This window comes from Ctenopharyngodon idella, chromosome 21 (assembly GCF_019924925.1).
Source record: "Ctenopharyngodon idella isolate HZGC_01 chromosome 21, HZGC01, whole genome shotgun sequence".
Lineage (NCBI taxonomy): Eukaryota > Metazoa > Chordata > Actinopteri > Cypriniformes > Xenocyprididae > Ctenopharyngodon > Ctenopharyngodon idella.
In genome coordinates this window covers 5864161-5889400 of record NC_067240.1, presented here as the reverse complement: position 1 = coordinate 5889400, position 25240 = coordinate 5864161, and the positions used below count along the sequence as shown (strand labels likewise).

The following is a 25240-nucleotide window of genomic DNA, read 5'->3' as shown; positions in this document are numbered from 1 at the left end:
TCAAATTGTCATTATCTTTTTGTAATTTTCTCAACACCAAACCACTAAAAATGTATATTTATATTTGTACTGTATGTATATATTTACAGAATTTTAATACAATAAGAAATCTTCACATTATACATAACCAAAAAAGACACCCATTTCCTTTAAAAGCATAGGACGGGCTTTTCAGGGATTCTGTTATTTGTCTTTTTGAGCCTTATGTGTATAACACTAATTTGCATGCCACATGTGAGGTGTTTAGGTAACCATGCTGTTATATCTTTACAGAACACTGTGCAGATCTGTCTGTTGTGACTTCAGCATGACTTCAGGTAACAAACTCTTTAAATCTCGATTAGTTTAGATCGATTAGCTATTGTATAAAATGTGTCAGAGCTTGATTTGTTTAACCTCTGTGTCTCCTTTGTAGATTACAATTGCACAATTATTTATTGATTAGAGAGGCACCGAGCATGAATGTCTCTGAGAACTTCACCTCACCTGAGGATCATCCTTCCACCATAGAAACTTTGTTACTGAAGGGTCTCAAGAATGCTTTGCTATGTTTTAATCTACTCTTTGGGGTTCCTACACACTCCTATGTTTTGTGGCTTATTGCACGAGGAAGAAGAATTCCATCAGAATTTTTCAATGTCAATCTCACAGTTTGTGAGATAATTTACTCTCTAATTTTTTTTGCATTTCTTTTACAAAATTTCCCCAGTCTACAGATTCTACTTCGATTTTTACAAGGACTAGGCATCACTGGTCGTCCTCTGTTTCAGTGTCTGATGTGTGTTGAGCGTTACCTGGCAGTGGTTCATCCTGTAACCTTTCTGAAGTTCAAACCTTTCAGATATAGAGTGATCTGCTGCACTGTGATCTGGATAATCACTCTTGGATCCTGTTTGGCTGCTGTAACCATACAAATTTTATCTAATCGGAAGACATATACATGGTACATTTTGCTGCAGTTCCTCCTCTTCTTCTCCATCCAGTTGTTTTGTCTTGTGGCTGTTCTCAGAGCTCTGAAGCAGTCAGGACCAGGAGAGAGAGGGAGAGAGAGAGAGGAGGAAAACCACATGAAAAGAAGGGCATTTCACATTATTCTAATAACTACTGTAACCTTAGTTGTCATGTTTGTACCTTTCGCTATCTCAGGATTCTACACTGTTCTGCAACAGCAAGAACAGAAAGGAGTTTCACTGTTCTGGTTTCTTAGTCTTAGTTGTTTCATTCTGGCTGGTTTTGTGCAACCTGTTCATTATCTGCACAGGGTTGGGAAACTCTACTGCCTCTGTTCTTCATAAAGTGAAGGTTTTAGACAGAACATTCAGTCACCACACTATACACAGTGAGTTGTTCATTTTAGCAAAATTTATAAAAAAAAAAAAATAAATAAATAAATAAATAAATAAATAAGAAGGTGATGAGGAACAAATGTCAGCTGTTGACCCTTACGGAACAAAAATATATGGGAATATACTGCAAAATATAATGCGATATATTACATAATACATTTCCATATATGGGAAACTAGTGCTTATATTTTTCAATATACTGCAATATATGCATTGACCATGTATGGCTATATATTGACACATATAAAATATTTATAAATGAAGACAAAAATAGCATTACATTCATAAAGTTTATCCTTTATTGTGTACATATATTGCACATACATGTTCCCATATAAATGTGAATGTATTGTACACACATATATACACACATTCATGGAATGAGTTACAATCAGTGGTTACAACAGACTTCTAGTTCCCAGCATGCTTTGCTTCTCACTATTAAAGGAGAGTAGATGTTAAAATTAAGTGCTATTTCATGTGTTTTGCTCAATATTGATATAGGGGGAGATCTGTTAGTGTTTAAAGTTGTATTATTTTGGAATTTAAAAGGTTTTCTGGTATGTGTGAGTTTTTGGGGTTACCACTGTGCTGAAGAGTAGAGTCTGAGGTTAGGTTTATGATTGGCTGAATACCATTAAGACTATATTAACTTTATTTAAAAGTAAAGGCTGTGCATGCTATAACAGTGATAGTCTCTTTGGTAGAATCTTCAGTACATGTAGGTGTGCTTTTGTTAACTAACTTGAAAATATGAAATGTTTAAAATGTAAATTGTTATAAAATATAAAAAATGTGTTACATAATATATTTTACCATATATGTGCTTATACTGCATGAGTATATCTGCAATATATTATGCATGCAGTACCATATCTGATCACATATGAATCTATATATTATGAAGTATATTACTGAATATAAAATTACATACATTATGATATATTAGTAAATATATTATCACATATTTTTCAATATATGAAAAGCGGCAATTCCTTATGTATTGTTCAATATATTGTAATATATTTACGCAATATATTTTTCTGTATATTTTCAAATATACTGTTAAATCATGTAATATATTGATCATTCATATATAGGGAAATATATTTTCTTTCCATAAGTGGTATGTTCTTTATGTAATTTGTAGAAATCTGACTGTTAAGCATATGTACTTTTTTAACAATGAGTGTTCAAGCTTTAATTTACAATGTCATTGTAAAAATAAAGTTGTGGAAGTAACAATATCATATTTTATTGAGAATAAGTGAAGGCACAGTGTTGTTTTCTAAATCCACTGGCTTATAGATTGCTTTATAGAATGTATAAACGTTCAAATAAGAAAATTCTTATACAAAATAAAGCATTGTTTTCTATGCAAATGAAACAAACTTTTTATAATTCCTTACATTTATATAGCGCTTTTCTGGGTACTCAAAGTGCTTTTACATATAGAAGGGGGAATCTCTTCAACCACCACCAATCTGCAGCATCCACCTGGATGATGGGACAGCAGCCATATTGCACCAGAACGCCCACCACACACCAGCTTATTGCTGGAGAGGAGACAGAGTGATGAAGCCAATCAGTATATAGAGATGATTAGGAGGCCATGATGGGCAGAGGCCAATGGGCAAATTTGGCCAGGATGTCGGTGTTACACCCCTACTCTTTTCAAAGGACATCCTGGGATTTTTAACGACCACAGAGAGTCAGGACCTCGGTTTAACGTCTCATCCGAAGGACGGTGCTTTTTGACAGTATAGTGTCCCCATCACTACACTGGGGTGTTAGGACCCACACAGACCACAGGGTGAGCACCCCCTGCTGGCCTCACTTCCAGCAGCAACCTAGTTTTCCCAGGCAGTCTCCCATCCAGGTACTAACCAGGCTCAGCCCTGCTTAGCTTCAGTAGGCAACCAGTCTTGGGCTACAGGGTGATATGGCTGCTTTTATATAAATGCATTTACATTTGTTTATTCATTTAGACACTTCAGTTTGGTATTTTATAAATACTTCATATCTCAAATTGTCATTATCTTTTGGAAATTTTCTCTACACCAATCTCAAACTACTGAAAATGTTTTTTATATATATATATATATATATATATATATATATATATATATATTTGTATGTACATATTTACAAAATTTGAATACAAGAAGAAAACTTAACGTATTATACATTACAAAAGAAAAAAAAAAAGTCTCGATTACTAATGTAACCTTCATTCCCTGACCCATATTGGGGTCTCGCCTGGGAGCCCAGTCACCTCCAAGTGGTAACTAAACGAGCTAATGGACATTGGCCTGTGAGATTTGTATGATAAGCCACCAGACATACGGGTATATAAGGTCAGCTCGCACTCACTCATTCATGTTTGCTGAGTAACCGAAACAGGGATCCCGGCCATTCAGCAGTGGTTCAGGGCTGTGGCAGGAGGGACGTACTGTCTCCATTCCCTCGTTCACGTTCGACATTATGAAAAGTGCCACAGCCACTGAACTGTTATGAGTGTCAGAGACACAGATGCTGGCAAGCTGTAGTGTGCTCTTTTGGCAACTGTCCTCTACACATCCGTAACTTTCCCAACGCCCCACGTAAGCCCAAGGAAATTAGAAGGGACAGGGCTTACTCTGGAGATGGAGGACTGCTGACCTGCAAAGCAGACAAAGAACTGCTCAGAGCTTCTGAAGCTCTGTGTGTGCAGTCCACATAAACAAGCAATGCACGAAGCGGGACACAGCAATGCAAGGGCTGGGTCTGCCTCCTCCAGGAGCAGTGCTTGCAAGTTCACCACCTGGTCCCTAAAGGGAGTGGTGGAAACTTTGGGTGCATATCCTGGCCGGGGTCACTTGAGACAGGGCCGGCCCGAACTCAAGGCATGATTCGTTGACTGAAAATGCCTGCAGGTCCCCCACCATCTTGAAGGAAGTGAACGTGGTCAGGAGCACTGTCTTTAGAGACACGATCTTAAGCTCAACTGACTCCAGCGGCTCAAAGGGAGCTCTCTGTAGACCAGAGGGGAGGATTAGGTGTGGTCTAGGAGAATTTAGCCTCTTGGCGCCTCTCAGGAACCTGATGACCAGGTCGTGCTTTCCCAGTGACCTATCATCAACAGCATTGCGATATGCTGCGATGACAGCAACATACACTTTCAAGGTGGAGGGGGACAGCCTCTGTTATAACCTCTCTTGCAGGAGGGAAAGCACAGAACTTATCAGGCATTTCCAGGGGTCTTCCTGCTGGGAAGAACACCACTCAGCGAACAGACTTCACTTCAAAGCATAAGCACACCCAGTAGAGGGAGCTCTAGCTTGAGTGATAGTGTCTACCACCGCCGGTGGTAGGCCACTTAAATCCTCTGCATCCCGTCCAGAGACCACACGTGGAGGTTCCAGAGGTCTGTCACTGAGAAAGCAGGTCCTTCCTCAGGGGAATCCGCCAGGGAGGGTCTGTTTTACGAGGAGCCTCAGTTCCGAAAACTACGTCTGGTTGGACCAGTAAGGTGCAACCATCAAGACCTGCTCCTTGTCCTCCCTTACCTTGCACAGTGTCTGTGCAAGCAGGCTCACTGGTGGAAATGCATACTTGTGTAGGCCCTGGGGCCAGCTGTGTGCCAACGCATCCATGCCGAGGGTCCCCTAGGTCAGGGAATAGAACAACTGGCAGTTGAGGACTCCTGGGAGGCAACCGAATTGACTCCAGATCAGCTGGACCACGTGGGGGTGGAGTCTCCATTCTCCTGGAATGTGAGAGAACGTTGGCCGCATAATTGAGCTTGCCCGGGATGTGAACAGCGACTTGAGCCGCTGCTGACTCCAGAGGAGGAGATGGCCACCCACCCAGAGGGGAGAAACTTAGCTTCATCTTCAATAGCCACTCTCTGATGCATCACTGGGTCACCCACAAGAAGGACCTGCGGCATCATTAGGCAGCTTGACGTCACATGGCACGCCAGAGGTGTGGGAGGTCCGTGGGGACTGGCCCGACGGGAGCGCTCCCACTGTAACCCTCAGGTCTCCCAAAGTGTTAACCAGACCTGCAGGTCTGCTATGAGAAGTGGATTTGTACATTCGTGAAGAAGGAAAGTTGTGACCGTAATGCCAACATGAACATGTTCTCACAGTGAGAGCATGCACCATCCACAAATGTTTTTTCAGCATGCTCTCAGCCCAGACATGTCAGACAGCTGCTCTCTAAGGATGCAAATCATCGCTGGATGCGTCCTCACACCAGCAGGAGAGATTTCCTCTGCAATCACTCAACTCCGAAGCAAAGTATGAATGATTGACCCGTATGTCTGGGTAGGATTGGCTCGGCATGCAAATCTTAGTAGCTAATGTCCATTGGCTTATTTGGTTACCGCTTGGAGGTGTTTGGGCTTCCAGGTAAGACCCCAAAATGTCAGCATCGATGTAACGTCGAACATGACTAACTGGGAACCTTTTCTTTTTTAAAGTTGGAAAGGCTTTTCAGGGATTCTAATATTTGTCTTTTTGAGCCTTATGTTTATAACTCTAATTATTTGCATGCCACATGTGAGGTGTTTATGTAACCATGCTCTTATATCTTTAATCATAAAGAACACTGTGCAGATCTGTCTGGGGTGACTTCAATCTTCAGGTAACAAACTCTTTAAATCTTTATTAGTTTAGATTGATTAGTGATTGTATAAAATGGGTTTTTATGAATCTGAGCTATGAACTCTTACACATAATTATAGAACTTGACATCTTACTTAAATAAAATGCGCTGATATTATACACTCAACTGTATACATTATATACACAATGTACATGGGTGTAACTGGGGGCCTCATTTATAAAGCATGCGTATGCACAGATTTGATCTTGTGCGTACGCTTAAATCCACGCCAGCGCTCACATTTATAAAAACGGTCTTTGACGTGGAAAAGTGCTTAGCGCCACGTCAGGGTCTGAGCAGACGTATGCACTTTTCCTGGTCAGATTACTGCAGGTTTTTGGAAATCTAAGCTATTCTTGCAGCTCACCAAGTATTTGGATGATGACTGGTGATCTTTTATATGTACATGACATTAATTAGGTGTCATTTAAAACGCAGAGAACTGAAACCATTCAGTTGCAAGATCATTTGCGATTTATAGATTTTACATCTGAAAGAGAGGCGTACGCTCGTTTTCTGTGTGTACGTTCATTCTATGAATCACACGTATGCACATCGGAGAAATGATCATAAGATCAAATTTAGGATGGTTTCTGTGCAACATTTTATAAATGAGGCCCCAGATGACTGTGATTCGATTCATTGAATCACACCCTTTATTGTCTCGTCTGACATAGTTCTCTCTGTGTCTCCTTTGTAGATTACAATTGCACAAATATTTATTGATTAGAGAGGCATTGAGCATGAACGTCTCCACTGAGAACTTCACCTCAACTGAGGTACTCCTTTCCACCTCTTTCATAACCTATGAAGCTTTGTTACTGAATGATCTCAGGACTGGTGTGCTATGCTTTAACCTACTGTTCGGGGTTCCTACACGCTCCTATGTTTTGTGGCTTATTGCACGAGGAAGAAAAATTCCATCAGAATTTTTCAATGTCAATCTCACAGTTTGTGAGATAATTTACTCTCTAGGTTTTTTCATTTTTCTTTCACCAATATACCCAAGTCTAGAGTTACTACATCGGTTTTTACAAGGACTAGCCATCACTGGTCGTCCTCTGTTTCAGTGTCTGATGTGTGTTGAGCGTTACCTGGCAGTGGTTCATCCTGTAACCTTTCTGAAGTTCAAACCTCTCAGATATAGAGTGATCTGCTGCACTGTGGTCTGGATAACCACTCTTGGATCCTGTTTGGCTTCTATAACCATGCAAATAGTATCTAATCTGAAGACATATTTATGGTTCTTCTCGCTGCAGTTTGTGCTCTTTCTCTCTATCCAGTTGTTTTGTCTTGTGGCTGTTCTCAGAGCTCTGAAGCAGTCAGGACCAGGAGAGAGAGGGAGAGAGAGAGAGGAGGAAAACAACATGAAGAGAAGAGCATTTTATCTCATTCTAATAACTACTGTAATCTTAGTTGTCATGTTTGTACCTTTCGTGATCACAGGATTCCACACTGCTCTGCAACAGCAAGAACAGAAAGGAGTTTCACTGTTCTGGTTGCTTAGTCTTATTTGTTTCATTCTGGCTGGTTTTGTGCAACCTGTTCTTTATCTGCACAGGGTTGGGAAACTCTTCTGCCTCTGTTCTTCATAAAGTGAAGGTTTTAATGCTTTAAATAAACTTTGATTTACACTGTCTTTGTGTTAAACTGCAAACTGCATTGTTTTCTATGCAAATTATGCTAAAAGGAAAGGATGTTTCTATATGAGTGTAAGTTCTGTAATTGAAAAGCAATTTCGGAACTGTGAATTTCAGGGAATATAATACAAATATCACAATCAGATTTTATTTATTGTTGATTGGTTTAAATCCTAACACTATGCTCATAGTCCTTAAACAATATTTGATCTCAGTGACGTGCATGTCACGTATTGAGGAACAAAATTGAATGAAATAAAATTGAATAAAAGGTTTGTCACCTGAAGCGTGAACACCCAGGCTCTCTGGTCCAAATATCTGTTCTTTGCTTTGCTGACTGATTTCAAAGCTGTCACTACATTTTCAACTTGGTATGGCATTTCACTTAAAACACCAAATATGTACAGTAATGTCATATATAGCTTCATATATTATTTTAAACATTTTTATTCATCTAAAACCAGTTTAGTAGTAACCTTTTTTCTATATTTATTCATTCATTATTCATTATTCATTCATTATTTATTTTTCAAGGTCTTTTTTTTTTTTTAGTTAATTTACTGGTGTTGTGGAAATGCTGTTGGATTATATTTCTTTGTGAGGTGAACTTTGAAAAGGTATTTTTGTGTGCTTGTTCTAGTTTTTTTTTTTTTTTTTTTTTTTTGCAGTTTATGCTCTGTATTAGTTGACATTCAGCTTTGCTTATACAGTTTTTACATGTCTAAAAAGAACCTTTCTTGATTTCATTTCATCAAGTGAACATCATAACCCACAAGATGATTTGCATTAATGTAAATATACCAGAAACTTTCAAATGTGAATTTTCCACATTTATGTAAACTGTATAGGTTTGTCTATTCTATTCAAATGTTTTAACTATTTGTTTTTCATGTAATATGTATCACATATATCGTGACAGCATGTATAAATATCCAAGGCAGTTTAGAGATTTACGGTGGTCCAGAAAAACAACCTTCACTCTTCAGGTGACAAAGCCCTTTTTAAAATTATACATATTATTTATTACTGTTTGTTTTTTGTTTTTTTTGTTTTTTTGTTTTGGTTTTTTTTTTTATGGACAAGTTTAGATTAGCTATTATGTAAATTGTGTTGAGATTTATTTGTTTCACAAAAGAGAAGTTACAGAACATTTATCATTGTTTTATCCATTGTGTTTTTCTTTTGTTTTAATTATTGTAAACATTAGTAAATTGGCAAGTTAGCTTTATAATTGCTTGAGAATTAAAATCTTTTGAACTCAATGTAAACAAACCAGCAGATGCCATGGTTTTCCATGAAACTGTGCAGTGAATCTTAAAATTGAATTATATTTCAAAAAGTTTAGTATACTTTTTAATACTTTTTAGTATTAACATACCACTTTCTTTTTATAATGTGAGGTGTTTCTTTTGTTGAGTGGCTGTGATTTGATTGATATTTTGATCATTTCATCCAGTCATCTGAGCAGATGAACGGCTCCAGTGGGAACTTCACCTCACCTGAGGTTCAATCTTACAGCAACATCACAACACAAACATCTTCATCACTGCAGATTATTGTGCTATGTTTTAATCTATTCTCCGGTCTTCCTACATACTCCTATGTTATGTGGCTTATTGTCAGAGGAAGAAATGGAGTTGCATCAGAATTTTTCAACTTCAATCTCAATGTTTGTGAGATATTTTTCTCAATGTCTGCTTTGGCCTTTCTGCTGTCAGTAAGGTTTCCAAATTTTGTGACAATACAGAGACTTTTACTCGGACTAGCCATCACAGTCCGTCCTCTGTTTCAGTGTCTGATCTGTTTTGAACGTTACCTGGCAGTGGTTCATCCTGTAACCTTTCTGAAATACAAGTCATTTAGATATAAATTAGTCTGTTCTGTTGTTGTCTGGCTGTTGGGTGTTGGCTCCTGTTTGTTCTCTCTGTTTATCTTTCTCTTAAACAACATTTTTGCATTTACATGGTTCATCCTTCTGCAGTTTCTCCTCTTCCTCTCCTTTCAGTTGTTCTGTTGTGTGGCTGTTCTCAGAGCTCTGAAGCAGTCAGGACCAGGGGAGAGAGGGAGAGAGAGAGACGAAGAAAACCACATGAAGAGAAGAGTGTTTTATGTTATTATGATAACTAGTGTGACAATGGTCATCATATATGCCCCTTTCATCATCTCATCAATCATCTGTATACTGTCACAACAAGACTTTTCAGTTGTCGTGCCTATTAGTTTTACTTTTTTTATTCTGGGTGGTTTTGTGCAGCCTATTTTATATCTGCACCGTTCTGGGAAATTCTCCCACCTCTGTTAATCACATGCAATAGTTTCACAAAACTCTCTTCTATGAGTTATTGCATTTTGCATTTATTGTATTTGCTCATTTATTTTTGTTAACCTTTATTTCTGAACATTAAAAAGTTATGCTTATTTCAATCTGAATAAAAGTCTTTAATCCCTGATTGGTTGTTATTGCATTTGGACAAAGTCCATATATTTGAATTAGATTGAATTAATGAGTTTAAATGAGTGGCACTGATGTCATACACACTCAGATATTAAAACAATATCAGTTTGATTTGACGGATTTAACTCGTGCCTGGATTGAACTCCTGTCCTGAAAGTGTGAGAGTTTCTAGCGTTATAGTCGTCACCATCTTCGTTATCTACTACAGTCACCGTGACTATATTGTTACAGGTGATATTTCCAACTATCCACCTTATTTTTCAACATGAATGTGCAAAACTTCCGATTTATTAGCCGCTACAGAGAAATAACAAGAAGAATATCAAAGAAAGTGCAGTAAACTGTAAAACTGTTTGCGCTACAAACCAGCATGTTTATAATTAAGACAATACATTAAAATAAAATGGTAAGAAATACTAGTTTGCAATATCAATCATAATGAGCTGTTTTGTACACACTGTAAACCCGAATAAGTTGGGCTAACTCAAAAAAAATTGAGGTAATCAGTTACATCAATTTTTTTGAGTTACGATGTTCCCAATTTTAAGTAAGCAGAACTATCAAGTTTTGAGTTTATATTACTTATGCATGTTAATTCCTCTTAACTTGAAGTGCTGAATTAGCTAACTCACATAAAATATTAAGTTTACTTTTTTATTTTGAGTTCTTGCAAATCAAATGAGTTGTTTACTTCACTGTAAACCCTAAGAATATACAGAAAATGCCAACTTGCTAATTTGCTAACATGCTAACTATAACATGGTATAACACTTACTAAATAAGTACAGCAACTTAAAACATGTAACTTACCTGCTCTCAAACCAAGCCACATGCACTACTTGTCACCATGATGGTAACTCTCCAAAAACCCACATTAACAGAAACTCTTCTAAATTAGCATAACAAAACATTAATCACTACTAAATCTCCCTTACCATTAATCTTGCACAAAAAAAAAAAAAAAAAAAAAACATTATTTAACACTTAATTTTAGCATTTGCTCTCTCTTTCGAGTGCCATGGGCAAAGCATGCTGGGAAATAGAAATCTCAGCCCAGTTTCAGTTAAAGTTAAGTTAGTCTCACTTAAAAGAAATTAGTTCATACAACTCAAAACAATGAAACAGTTCAGTTTATTTGAAATACGTCAGTGCTGTGAACTCAAAAGAAAAAGAAAGTTCTAAATACTCATAACAGTTTAAGTTACACTTTTAGTTACGCTTTAGACACAAGTAGAATCCGTATGGCCGGAAGCTAGTTATTTTACTTTATAACATGTTAAATATGGAGATTTTTCTCAAACAAATGCATCGCTTCATTTTGTTGTTGTTGTTGTTGTTTACAAATGAACTAGCCTATGAATGTAGCCTATAGGTAATATATTTGCATATGAAGTCATCAGGACCCAGGTTGAAAAGTGCAAGTTGTATTTCATTACAAAACATATAAACTGAGAAGACAGACAATTCTGCTCTAGGTGACTCTCTCTGATTTATAATAATTTTTGCATGAATAACTGCCGAGTGTATGTAATTCGTTGATTTTTGTTGCTCGTTTTGTTTGACAGTAGTGAACACTGAACATTAATTTTTATTGTTGGAAAGAGTTCATATTGTGAGTTACACAAGTGGCACTGAATCCATATTATTTTAAAATTATTAATACAAAGATGATGAACCAAACTTCTCCCACTTCGTAATGTGTGTTATTTGGGTAATTTTACTATGGTGGACTAACAATTGCACTTCTCATTCATAGATCACAGTTGTGTTTTTTAACTGCACACAGTACTTTTAATTCAAAATTTGTAATTTGGACCATTTAAAATTAACTATAGGGGTTTAAAAAGAGAACTAGAGGGTAAAGTTAAAGAATTTAGTAAAAAAAAAAGATTACACCTTTTTAATGACATTTTTCTCTCATTTTTAAGAGTTTAAAATGGTACATTTCTCAGAATGGCAAATTTCTAGATTTTTAGATTCTCCTTTACAAACCTTTGAACAAAGTGGGAAAATCTACTTTGAACTTTTCTTTCATAGTACTTTGAATTTGTAAAACTTTTTTCAATGGACAGTGTTCTGAATTGCATTCTTGTCTTCTGTTGACAGTAAGTTTTGAATGAGAGCATCTGCTAAATATATTACATGGAAATATCATTATATAATATAATGCTGAACAGGCCTATTCAAATAGTTAGAAACATCTTTATATCTTCTTTCAAGTGTATTGTGGTATAATGTGTGATGGTAATGAAATACCGAAATTGGGGGAAATTGTAAAGATGTAGATTCAACTTCGCAAAATCTGTCAGTCACAAAACTTTTTATTTCTAAAACTATGCTTACTATGAAGTTTTTGAACTGTTAACAAATTAATTCTTTTCTCATCTTCACATGATTAGTTCTATAATATGATATGACACTCAAACAAAGCATCACAGGTCTTTTTTAACTGGATGTCCGCTCAAGGTGCTCATGCATAATATTTGCCTAGATTTTTTGCTGCATTTGCTGACAACATTTTCAGCATTGTAAAATCTGGAGTCAGAACTGCATTGTTCATCTTACAAGGCAGAGACTGAAGATTTAATCATCACAATTCAGGTATACCTACCTTTTTTGATAAATATCTAATGTTTTGACTAATGTATTAAATATGGCTGTTTATTATATGTTATATTATAATATTATATATTATCTCAAGGTGGTAAAAGCAGAATGTGACAGTATGTTTTTTTTCTTTTTTTTTAAATTTACAGTTGTTTGCTTTTCAGGAGTGTTTGAAAGAGACTCATATAATAATGGTCATCGCTTGTCCAGATGGGAAAGCCACTATAATGAAAATATTTTAAGATATTGTTTGCTTATTATTTATTAAACATGGTAATATCAATTCAGGAGGATCAAACTGCTTGATCAGGGTATATTTTGATGTGCATAACCCTATATTACAGCAAGTCTGTTGTCGATGTTTATTGTGTTTTATTGCTAACTTGCACTCTCAAGGTACATATTCATTGTTGGTTTGCATTATTATATGATTTATGTTTTATGGTCCCTTGTGTTTTATTCTTTTCATTTCTTCACCAGGCATGCTGTTACAGACCACTTTAATGTACATTGTTCATTGTGAGAATAAGTGTTCATAGAAATTCATAAAAAACAGCATTGAGAAGAAAAGATATTGTTTGCTGACATGCATTTGCTGTACGGTATATGATTATATTCTTTCAGCAATACTGCTGTAATAGTCCTATTGCTGTTTTTCACCATATTAAATGAATCTGAACCAGTGTCTGAAGCAAAAAGTTTGATGAACGTGACTCTTCTTGATTGTCCAACTTTATTTTTTGTGCAGGTTCAAACACAGTCAGTCACATGATGAACATCTCAATGGAAACTGACAAAACTCCAACATGTAACATGACCAGTTTGCAGGGAGTTATATTTCTGCCTTATGACACTGCAATAAATGCCATCCAATTCCTGTTCGGTTTTCCTACACACTCCTACATTGTGTGGCTCATTGTCAGAGGAAGAAGAACAGGAATTGCACCTGAATTCTTCACTCTGAACATCTCTGTTTGTGAGATTATGTTATGTCTGCGCTCATTGTCTGCTTCAATGCTCAGTATATTTCCAAAGCTCTGGACCTTTGTGATGTTTTTATCAGGATTTGTCATCACCGGCCGTTTCTTTTATTGTCTGATCTGTGTTGAGCGTTACCTGGCAGTGGTTCATCCTGTGACCTTTCTGAAGTTCAAACCTCTCAGATACAAAGTTGCATGTTCCATTTTGACCTGGCTGATGATTGCTCTCTATTGTGTGTTTTCTCTGGTTACACGCAACTGTTTTACCAAAACTTTTACTTACTTTTACATAATACAGTTCTTATTCTACATCTCCATAAACCTGTTCTGCTGTGTGGCTGTTCTCAGAGCTCTGAAACAGTCAGGACCAGGAGAGAGAAGGAGAGAGAGAGAGGAGGAAAACCACATGAAGAGAAGAGCATTTCATCTCATTCTAATAACTACTGGGACTTTACTAATCATGCATGTTCCGAGTTTATTTGTGTCTTTACAAAATATTCTGCCAATGCAGAGAATTCCACAACTGGATTCATTAGGTCGCACATCTTTCTTTCTGCCTGGTTTTGTGCAACCTTTTCTCTACATTCACAGAGTTGGCAAACTGCCCTTCTGTAGGTCTCTGTAATTGACATAACCCTTGTCATTTATTACCTTACTACTTCAACAGCACTTCACAAAAAGTAGTTGGTGGGTAACAGATGTCATAACACGTCTTGTTCATTGTTTGTTCTTCTCAATAATAACAAATGTCATGTGCGCTGATTTCCATGGAGCTGTCATAAATGTCTTCCATCTATGATATAAATGGCATGAAAATGTTTTTGCCAGCAGGTATGAACAGACATATACAGATCGAAAGACAAATATGTTTAATTTATATAACTATATTTTAAAATATGTAAATAGACACTTTTTTTTTAGAACTTTCTTTATAGAAGGGGTTACCATAATGGGGTCATTTTATAGATATTTTTATTATTATTATTCATTTTGCATTTTAATAAAATTTTTTGAATTAAGCAGCTTGTAAAAAAAACTTTATCACTGGAAAAAAATTAAATAAACCATTAAACATGAAAGTATTGTGCAATTATTTAAAGGTGCAATATGTAAGATTTTTGCAGTAAAATATCCAAAAACCACTAGGCCAGTGTTATATATTTTGTTCACTTGAGTACTTACAATATCCCAAATGTTTCCAACTATTTGTAAATCGTGAGAAAATTGCAATTTTATCCAAGGCTCCGGGACGTGTGAGGAGTCGCCTGTCAATTGCGTCATACCCGCGTTACCCTCGGTTTCCGGTTTTATTTTGTAGAAACCATGGAAACACCAAAGACGCTTTAATATTTACATGTTTTAATAGGCAAGGGAACAACTGTTTGGTTACGTTTATAGACAGTAAACTAATTGTTGTTATATAGCTCAACACATTTAGTCTTATTGTTTAAATCTAATTTTCTTGATTTTTTTTTGAGTACCATGTTTTACCATGCCTCAGAGAAAAACACTAATTTGTCAAGTAGCTAACAAAGCATAATCAGATGCAGCTTTATTTTTAGTAACAGTAATACAGAATTTTCTCCATCATTTAAAATTAATTGCATGCCATTTATCAACACAAGCCATCCAGCATTTAATATGATATTCTAAAATCGATCTAGCTTACTGCAGTGTCTCAAACAAGTGTTTCGCAGCAGCTGCCGAGCGAATGCACAGAGTAATGTTATAACATAATTTAAATGTATCTAATATGATAAACAGAGCTGCGTTACCTCATACTCATGACCAGAAAAGCAGAAGCGGCGCCGGCGACTGTTGCATAATAAAAGTTCTGCTGCTCGCGGCATGTGTTGCGCAATCGCTCCAGCGGCCTAGTTCAGCTCCCACAACACTCAGTCCTGCTCTGCTTCATACTACAATAACGTTAATATTCGCATCCATAAACATGATTTCTTCCCGAGTCCTATCCCTATTCTTTTGCACCGGCTGTGAAGTGAAGACCACATGTCCCAAGATTCCGTGCACAAACTTGCCGTCATCAAGCTACGCCTTTGTTTTGAATAGGCCTCTAGCGAGCTCTAGCGGACAGAAATCTTACATATTGCACCTTTAATCCATTTCTCCTTATATAGAATCCTTTTGGTATAAAAGGTGTTTCAAAATTAAATCTATAACCCTAGAGTTCTATATAGAACCTTTTTTCTAAGAGTGTACTCGCGATTCATTTATTTTTTACTTTATAAAGAGCTACAGTGTCCTGCTATTGTCGTTATATATGTGTGTGCTTATTTAACGAACAAAAAAAACGTATAAATAAAAATTGTATCTCACATTTTTTTGTGGTTTTGCATATTCATTTCAGTGACAAGCTGTATATGATTACTTATTCACAGAACACTGAAAAAAACAAACATGACCAGATGGTGGACCTGCACCTAGTGACGACCACAATATCCCTGTATGTCAATGGAGACCATGACAACTAGACAAGCCCTAGAGACAGACTTCCCTGTGAAGACCTTGTTGACTATAGACAGGAATGGAAACGACACAAGGACTAGAACACATGAATATGGAGGCAAGAGATATTATATAATGACATCAGGTACTTTTAAATATAAACATTTGTGAATCAATCATTACCTAATGATTAATATAAAGTGATACGTTTAGATATGCAGAATTTAGCAGACATTCTAGGTACTTATTTGCTTCAAAATCTGCCAGCTACCCACAATTCAGTCACTTTAACAGACTTTTTAACTTTTCACTATAAAGCTAAACTGATCCTTATGCCATCTTCAAAGTCATGTGATCACAGCATAAAATAGTTTTATGCTCTATGATCTATGATGTTAACACTCATAAATCACTATATGCATATTCAAATTTGCATACAGTAATAAAAATTACATATAACATATGCAGTGTTGTAGATTCAGAGTAAGAGCTGCACTGATCACCTTCCTAGACAGCAGGAAATTTCATGTGACTATTACTATTCCGGTAACCAATCTTTCTTCAAAATTGTATTTTTACAGCATTTACAAAAAAAATATGTTGTGATAAAATTGTGAAATCTATAGTTAGATTATATATCATATAATATAATTAAACTAATACTTAACTAATATATTCTAATTAATAAAACCTTAATATCAGATGCTGGGTCAAGGTGTTTACAAAAATTGTTTGTCATTAAAAGTTTGATGAATGTGTTTTTATATTCTAGAATAATATTTTGTTTTCTGCAGATTAAAGTCTGATTTTATTACTTATTTTTTGTTCAGGTGAATGCAAAGACATTTACATGATGAACATCTCAAATGAAGCACCACCAACAAATGGGGCATGTAACATAACCGATTTGTATATATATTATTACATTCCACCCTATGATGTTGCAGTACATGTCATCACTATCATGTTTGGTCTTCCTACACACTCGTATATTCTGTGGCTCATTGTTCAAGGGACAGGAAGAGGAATTGCATCTGAATTCTTCACTCTGAACATCTCTGTTTGTGAGATTATGTTATGTCTGCGCTCACTGAGCTCTGTGCTTGGGAATGTATTTCCAAGGCTATGGACTGTTATGATGTTTTTATCAGGGTTTGCCATCACTGGTCGTTTCTTTCAGTGTCTGATGTGTGTTGAGCGTTACCTGGCAGTGGTTCATCCTGTAACCTTTCTGAAGTACAAACCTCTCAGATACAGAGTCGCATGCTCTGTTGTTACCTGGATAATGATCATTATATGTTGTGTGTTTTCTCTGGCACTTGTAAACCCGTGTTTTTGGCGCCATTTTAAATGCATGTACCTGTCACAATACATAATCTTCCTCTCCATTAACCTGTTTTGCTGTGTGGCTGTTCTCAGAGCTCTGAAGCAGTCAGGACCAGGAGAGAGAGCGAGAGAGAGAGAAAAGGAAAACCTCATGAAGAGAAGAGCGTTTTACCTCATTCTAATAACAACTGTGACTTTAGTAATCACTTACGTTCCCAGTTCAGTCACAGCATTACAGTATATTCTGTCAATTCCTGCTAGCCATGAACTGGAATCAATGACTCTTACATGTTTCTTTCTGCCTGGTTTTGTGCAGCCGCTTCTCTTCATTCACAGGGTTGGCAAACTGCCCTTTTTTAGGTCTCCATAGTTGATAGTCATTTATAACTCAATTTTTGGTGCTGGGTAAAGAATGTCATAACATGTTGTGTTCATTGTTTGTGTAGTCCAATAAAAACAATCACCCTATGTTCCTATTTTCAAAAAGCTGCCATAAAGATGCCAGTCTTCTCTGTATGATATTCACATCTTATGAAAATGAGTTGGTGTATAAATGTGTCGCTGTTTATATTTTGTTTGTCCATAAATGTTATTGTAAGAGCCATCACTTCATATTTATAAATAAGTGACCAAAGTTAATTACTTTATTCAATAATTTTGTAAAAATAAGAAAATTTTACTTAATTTTATAACATTTCTCCTGTTGAACTTTGTCTACTTTTCTTTTTTTTTTTAATTTCTGAGAAGAAAAATTAATAAAGTTAACATTTATATTTTGCTTTCCAAGGATTGTTTTATTCCAACAGTCCCAGTCTAACAATAAGAAATAATAAAAAAAAAAATCAATAGAATAAATATGTATTTTGTCTTAATACTGACAATATAAGAGCCAATTATTTAACGTATAGCAAACAATGTGTTTTTTCCCCCCTAAATCATATGTAATGGATCTTCATACATTGTTTTTGTATTATAGCCTAGTAAAGGGGTTCCTAACAACACAGCAAAATCCCCAGAGTTAAATAAACTCTGCTCAGAGTACATATGGTCCCTCTCTAAATAGTTTAAAAATAAAACTGAAGCAGAGTTAAAGTTAATGAGATAATTAAGCCATTAATTAAGTGATGATTGAGCTTTATTGATGAACACCTGCTGTTAACAAGCAGAATCACTGAGGAAAAAAAAAAAAAGAAACACAAGAAATATAACTAACTTCAGCCACAACCTTAGATGAAATCAAGATCTGATTAAACAACTCCACAAACAGCATTACCAGTTATTACTAACCAGACTGACTTTATTTTCACACATGTACAGAAGTCCTTATTGAGAGTTAACAGAGGTTTAGATGTTTTATTGGTCAAGAAAAAAGAAAAGAAAAATGATGCCACCATCATGGAGATTAGTGTTTGCTCTTGACCCTTGACTTTCTAGGTTGGGTTTTTCTCTGCAACAATGCATATGATGTTGTAAAGCAGTGAGGTCATCTTGACAGATTTTGTTGTCTTTTATGTTCAATTGATTTCATCTAAGGCTGTGGCTGAAGTCAGTTGTAGTTCTTATGTTTTTCTTTTCTTCAGTGATTCTGCTTGTTAACAGTTAACACTTAATTAACTGCTTAATTATCTCATTAACTTTAACTCTGCTTCAGTGTTACTTTAACACTATATAGAGAGGGACCATATGTACTCTGAGCAGAGTTGATTTAACTCTGGGGATTTTACTGTGAAAGAGGATATCGTATTTTTCAAAACATTTGAAAACCCCTGATTTAGGACACACAAATGCATGAATAATGGAAGAACTGAAGATTTACCTAATCAATTGAAACCAAGTCTTGCAGAAATTATGATGGTCTTCATAAAGTTCAACACCTGGTTCAGCTTGTAATCTATAGTGCAAGAAAAAAACATTCTTGTTTAATTCGTATTGATACATTAGGTAAAATACCACAGTATTGTACAATATTTTAATTTAGTAACATCTTTGTTTACCTGACACACCTAATGCTTTGTAGGTCTATACAATAACCGGCAATACTTTGATGTAAAAACCTCATAGAAAAAAATAAAAAATAAAGCTAGAGAGATAATTAAGGCATAACACCTTTGCTTTTTTATTTATAAATCAAACAGAAATGCAAAAATTGTGATGGGTAATAATGAATGTCAAGTGAATTGATTGTTTTCCCATAAATACAATTACCTTGCAATTTGTTTTCCATACAGGTGTTAGGCTACCATAAATCTTATGTGGAAGATGTATAAACAGTAGGAAAATGCACTGGTGTACCTCTGCCAAAAGAAGCAGACAAACGCTGGAAAGAGCCAATGGAATCACTGAATGCCTACCTTAATTTATCTGTCTAATGCACACTCTGAACACCAACATGACAACATAAAATAAATTAGATTACAAATGTGCTATAAGGATTTTTTTTAATAATGGTCTTGTCTTAGTCTCATCAGAAAATTTCAATTGACTACATTACCAAAACAAAAAATAAAAAATTGCAATCAAAAAGCTTACCTACCAATCGTAAAGTTGAAGAAGAGCTGCCAGTCCACAGAACATGAACACGCGTCAACGGTGAGACGTGCGAGGTAAGCGGCGATAAGTGTTTACTCTATAAACATTTCTTATTGTATATTCTGTACGTTATGAATTTAAATCATACTTATATTTCAATTTAGCATTTTCTATTTAGCAACTGTCATTTGTCAAATCTGCAAATGAGTACTTACTTCAAAAGCAATGGTAATGAATAAGAAAATATATTTTTATAAGAACACAACAGTAACAGTAGTATTAAGATTACATTGCGGTAGTCTTAATAAAGAGTCTCTTACAATTACAGGAACATTTAAAGTAGCCTATACTTAACACGGTTTACTAACAGTTTTGTTTGTTGTTGTTTTGGATGCATATAGTGAATATGAATACCTCCACTGAGATATCCCCCAATGATGGATTAAATTCCTCTGATCACTTCAATAACACTGCAGTGGACCTTTATTTTCACGAATACTGGATATACATCATAAGTGTGCTGTTGGGTCTTCCTACCAACTCCTATGTGATATGGCTTATAGCAACGGGAACAGGCAATGGACTTGCGGCAGAGTTGTTCAGTCTCAATCTCTCTGTTTGTGAGATTATTCTCTGTCTGTACTCTCTCATCTGTCTTCTCAGGTGTAAATTTGAAATTTCCTCGCTAGCGTGGTCTATTCTTACAGGACTAAACATCACTGGTCGACCTCTGTTTCAGTGTCTGATCTGTTTTGAGCGTTACCTGGCAGTGGTTCATCCTGTGACCTTTCTGAAGTTCAAACCTCTCAGATATAGAGTGGCGTGTTCTGTTATTGCCTGGATGGCAACATTTTGCACCTGTGTGGCACTTACTGTAGCTTGGAGGTTCTCCTTAGTTGAGATTTACTTGTGTTACATTTTGGGACAGCCTATCCTTTTTCTCTCCATCCAGTTGTTTTGTCTTGTGGCTGTTCTCAGAGCTCTGAAGCAGTCAGGACCAGGAGAGAGAGGGAGAGAGAGAGGGGAGGAAAACCATATGAAGAGAAGAGCGTTTTATCTCATTCTAATAACTACTGTGACCATGGTTATCATGTATGCTCCTTATATTATTTTATGGTTCCTTTATATGTTTTTATCAGGCAATAATGACATACTCTTTTCTATTGCTTATGCTTGTTATGCTGTGCCTGGTTTGGTTTTGCCTTTTCTCTTTCTCCACCGGGTGGGGAAACTGCCCTTCATCAAGTGTCAATAATTCTACTTTACTTGATGCTTAATTGAAAGTTGTCTTTCACTTTCAGTAATTCCAACTAAAAGACATGTGAGTGTTTCTTTAGTATGGACACTTTTATTTGCCAGCCTGATTCTTGAGTTTTAAAGCTAGCAGGCCTTTTTTCTTTCGGTTCCGGTCACATAAAACTTTATTATTTATTTTAACCATGCAAATCAAATACTTTTTATGTATAGATTAATTGTTTCATCCTTGTCCCAAAGCCAGATTTTCAATCTTTAACCATGAAAAAATACTGTCTCTATATAATTACATTTTAAAGACTATGATATGAATAATCAAAAAAAGAGTAAAATATTACGGAAGCCCTGAACCACATGGTGGGGAGGAAAAAAAAGAAAACTTATTGTGGGGAGGAAAAAAGAAAAAGAAAACTTATCTCGTTATTTCGATATAAGTCGTTATTTTGAGATATTAAGTCGTTATTCCGACATAATATCACGTTATTTCTACATAACTCGTTATTTCAAGATATTAAGTCGTTATTTTGACATATCTTGCTATTTTAACATTTTAAGTCGTTATTTCGACACAAGTCGTTATTTCAACATATCTTGTTATTTCGACATCACTCATTATTTCAAGATATCAAGTCAGTATTTTGACATAATATTTAGTTATTTTGACATTTTAAGTCGTTATTTCAACATAATATCTCATTATTTCAACATATCTCGTTATTTCGACTTATCTCATTATTTCCAGATTTTAAGTGCTGCGCCACTGAAGACGTTGAATTTTGCACGTCTTAATAACGAGTTATTATGTCGAAATAACGAGATATATTATGTTAAAATGAGTTATGTCGAAATAACTATATATTATGTTAAAATAAGAAGTTATGATGTCAAAATAAGATATGTCGAAATAATGACTTAATATGTTGAAATAGCAAGATATTATGTTGAAGTAACGAAATAACGAGTTATGTCAAAATAATGAGATATGTCGAAATAACGACTCAATGTCAAAATAATGAGATATGTCGAAATAATGACTTAATATCTCGAAATAACAAGTTATTTCGAAATAATGAGATATTATGTTGAAATAATGAGATATTTAATGAGTTATGTCGAAATAACGACTTATTATGTCGAAATAACGACTTATGTCGAAATAACAAGATAGCTTTTCTTTTTTTTTTCCTCCCCACCATAAGTTCTCTTTTTTTTTTTTTTTTTTTTTTCACCATGCAGTTCAGGGCTTCCGTAAAATATACATAAATCTAGCATCTGTCATCTACAGATCTTCATAGCTCTTATGAATAATGTTATCTTTTGGTTTGCACCCATTTTCATTTGGAAATAAAAAGAGAATAAAATCAAATGAATGAAGTATCTGAATTATTTAATTCACTGCGTGTGTTTAGACTGTTTTACAGATCTGACATCTTATACATCATTTGATTAGCATATCATAGAGAACACTGAATGAAGTATATGGCTAACATATTAATAAACTGCTGCTTCTCCTTGCAAATTATGTTACTGACTTGCTGCCAGTGATTGACAATTATTTTTTTAATTTATATTATTTCTTTTTCTTCTCTGCTACATGAAGGTAAAAATCCTTGGTCAGTCTGGAGGCCAAGCACGGCATTTGTCTCTTCATATGTGTATCCGGGTCTATGGTTTGAGACTGGAAGTGATAAGCCACATGATGGTTTACTCTTGTGAGAATCTGAATAATCTCTAGATGACAGTCCTTCAACATCTTGCAAAGTTCACTGATAAATACAGAGCCTTTTTCTGGATTTCTCCATGAGTAATAACCTGTAGAGAAATAAATGCATTTGTGTATAAAATTCAATAAAACCAATCAACTATGCCACTGTCTGTCAGTGCAATGCAAACCTTCCACTGTGGAATAACAGCAGAGAAAATTCTCCTCGGGAACGTCTGATATTCCAAAAAATTCCCCCGGTGCTTCTTCACCATCTGCCTCAACACCAGGGTCAAATTCCATTCCCCTGCAGGCCTGAATATGGAATCAAACCAACAACAAACTAGTTAACCACAGACAAAATGCTATGAAATATTTATTTATTTATTTTTTCCGCATGTGGCCATTACCTGTAGGAAGAAGAGTTTCGGCTTGTCTCGCAGACTAGGGCAGAGGTCAGAAGTCATGAGAGAGGTCAGGGTTTTGACAGGAATCCAGCACTCATCTGACCCAAGGATTTTTCCCTCTTCTCCGTGGCTCATCAGTACACACACAAAGCAGGAATTGTCTGTGTGGTTCTCCTTAGATACTAGGACACACCATGATTATAAATTCATACAGGCATTATGACCCATCCTGAACACTGAAAATGGTTTTGTACTGTACCTTTTCTTAGCACACAAATCATTTGTTTAGCTGACAGGTTTTTCTCCACCTGTACGTGAAAACCAAGGGACTTGAACGTGCTTGACAGTAAGCGTTCATCTACTGAAGAGCCCTTCCTCTGCAAATGTGGTGAGTCTGGAACAAGAAGGCAAAACTAATAAAATGGATGTGTAAGAAATTGGTTTCAATTCCCCTTAATGTATAATGTACCGTCAGCCATTCATTATCACAAAATAAAACCTGACAGGGTGATCAGGACAGTTTAAAAAAAAAAAAAAAAAAAAGCTAAAGGTTATTTTTCAGGAACGGATACTAAGTAAAATGCCACAAAGCAGGACTAAAAAGCATGCTAAAAATCACATGAATAGAAACTCAAGACTGTAAGCCACAGTGATATTAAAAACAGAAGAGCTGGAGTCAGCAAGAATCAAGTTGAGTCAAAGTTAACACTTGAAAGTTGAAATTCAGGGAGTTACAGTATACTCTCAGAAAAAAAGAAAAGGTTCAGGGGGGTTCTATATAAAACCCTAGGGTTCTTGACTCAATTTTAAAGAACACTTTATGCCGTTTCTATAAAAGGAGAAATGTCTTAAATTATTGCATAATATTTTTTCGCTTAACGGGTTATTTCAATTCTTTGTAATGTTTACAAGATTTTTAATTCAAAAAATTTGATAAAAATTAAAAAATAGATTAAAACAAAATTAATTAAAACACAGTCCATGATGGGAACCCTAACATAATCTATGAAGTGCCTGACAGAACCCTTGAAGGTGGCATAGGTTCAATTTTAGAGTTATTTAACCATTCAAAAGGGCAGATAAGTATCAAAGAACAGTTCCAAACACTGTAAGCAGGTCAGAGATTAAATAACTTTATAGTTCAGTGGAGATTCAGGGTAATGATACTCACCAGGAAAGTGCTCATTATTGATGATCAGACATTTGCCTATGTTTTTACTCCTCCTGTAGGGCTCAAACACACAAAGCTTCTTGACAGCACTGTGAACACAAGATGCAATTAAAACAAAGTAAAATGGAGAAATTCAGATAAACATGCTTGGCTTGACAATTATCTCAACGTTTTTTTCACCCAGAGTCTTACTTGTGATCTTCAGAAACATGCGAGTTCATCCTGAGACTTGATTCATTACACCACCGCGTCTTACTTGTACTAGAAAGTGACGAATAGCTTCCTGCAACCTCGCTTCTTTCATTCTAAATTTCCCTCTCCCTTTACTTTCATTTTACAGAGGAAGATTTTAAAGTCCGCTGCTTCCCAGAAGTGTAACTAGCGCAGAATGGGGCGTTGCACTTTATCTGTGACCTTTTACACATTACACGTTACATTCTCACAGAATCTCACTCAGTTTCATATTAGAGGAACTGGGAAAAAAAAAAAAAAACTATACACAATCAATACCGCGTGCACTATGTTTGCACATGTTTCGTCCTTTTGTGTATCATTGATGGTGGCACGGAAAATCAATTCTCATTATTACAGTTTCAGCATATTCAAATTTTGCGTGACAACGGTACAAGCGACGGCCAATGAAGTTTTATACTCCTCTTGTTTTTTCCTTAGGCTATGGCGCTGTGAGGAAACCAAAGTTCGCAAGTGAA

The 25240-nt window shown here is 35.7% G+C and overlaps 1 protein-coding gene across 1 annotated transcript; it reads right to left on the bottom strand.

Moving 5' to 3' along the window:
- Positions 1-22620: 22620 nt before the first annotated feature.
- Positions 22621-24942, bottom strand: casp21 (caspase 21, apoptosis-related cysteine peptidase). The gene is made up of 6 exons (XM_051876981.1): positions 24723-24942; positions 24531-24619; positions 23619-23753; positions 23363-23541; positions 23144-23267; positions 22621-23062 (listed from the first exon to the last, which is right to left on the bottom strand). The coding sequence occupies exons 1-6, from the start codon at positions 24749-24751 to the stop codon at positions 22821-22823; spliced, it is 798 nt and encodes a 265-aa protein (XP_051732941.1). The 5' UTR covers positions 24752-24942; the 3' UTR covers positions 22621-22820.
- Between the last annotated feature and the right edge of the window lie 298 nt (positions 24943-25240).

Coding starts and splice junctions, on each gene's coding strand:
- casp21 (XM_051876981.1), bottom strand. CDS start 24,751: ATGAACTCGCATGTTTCTGAAGATCACAA. Junction 24,620..24,722: donor CATGTTTCTGAAGATCACAA/GTAAGACTCTGG, acceptor TTGTGTTCACAG/TGCTGTCAAGAAGCTTTGTG. Junction 23,268..23,362: donor CGAAACTCTTCTTCCTACAG/GTAATGGCCACA, acceptor TTCCATATTCAG/GCCTGCAGGGGAATGGAATT.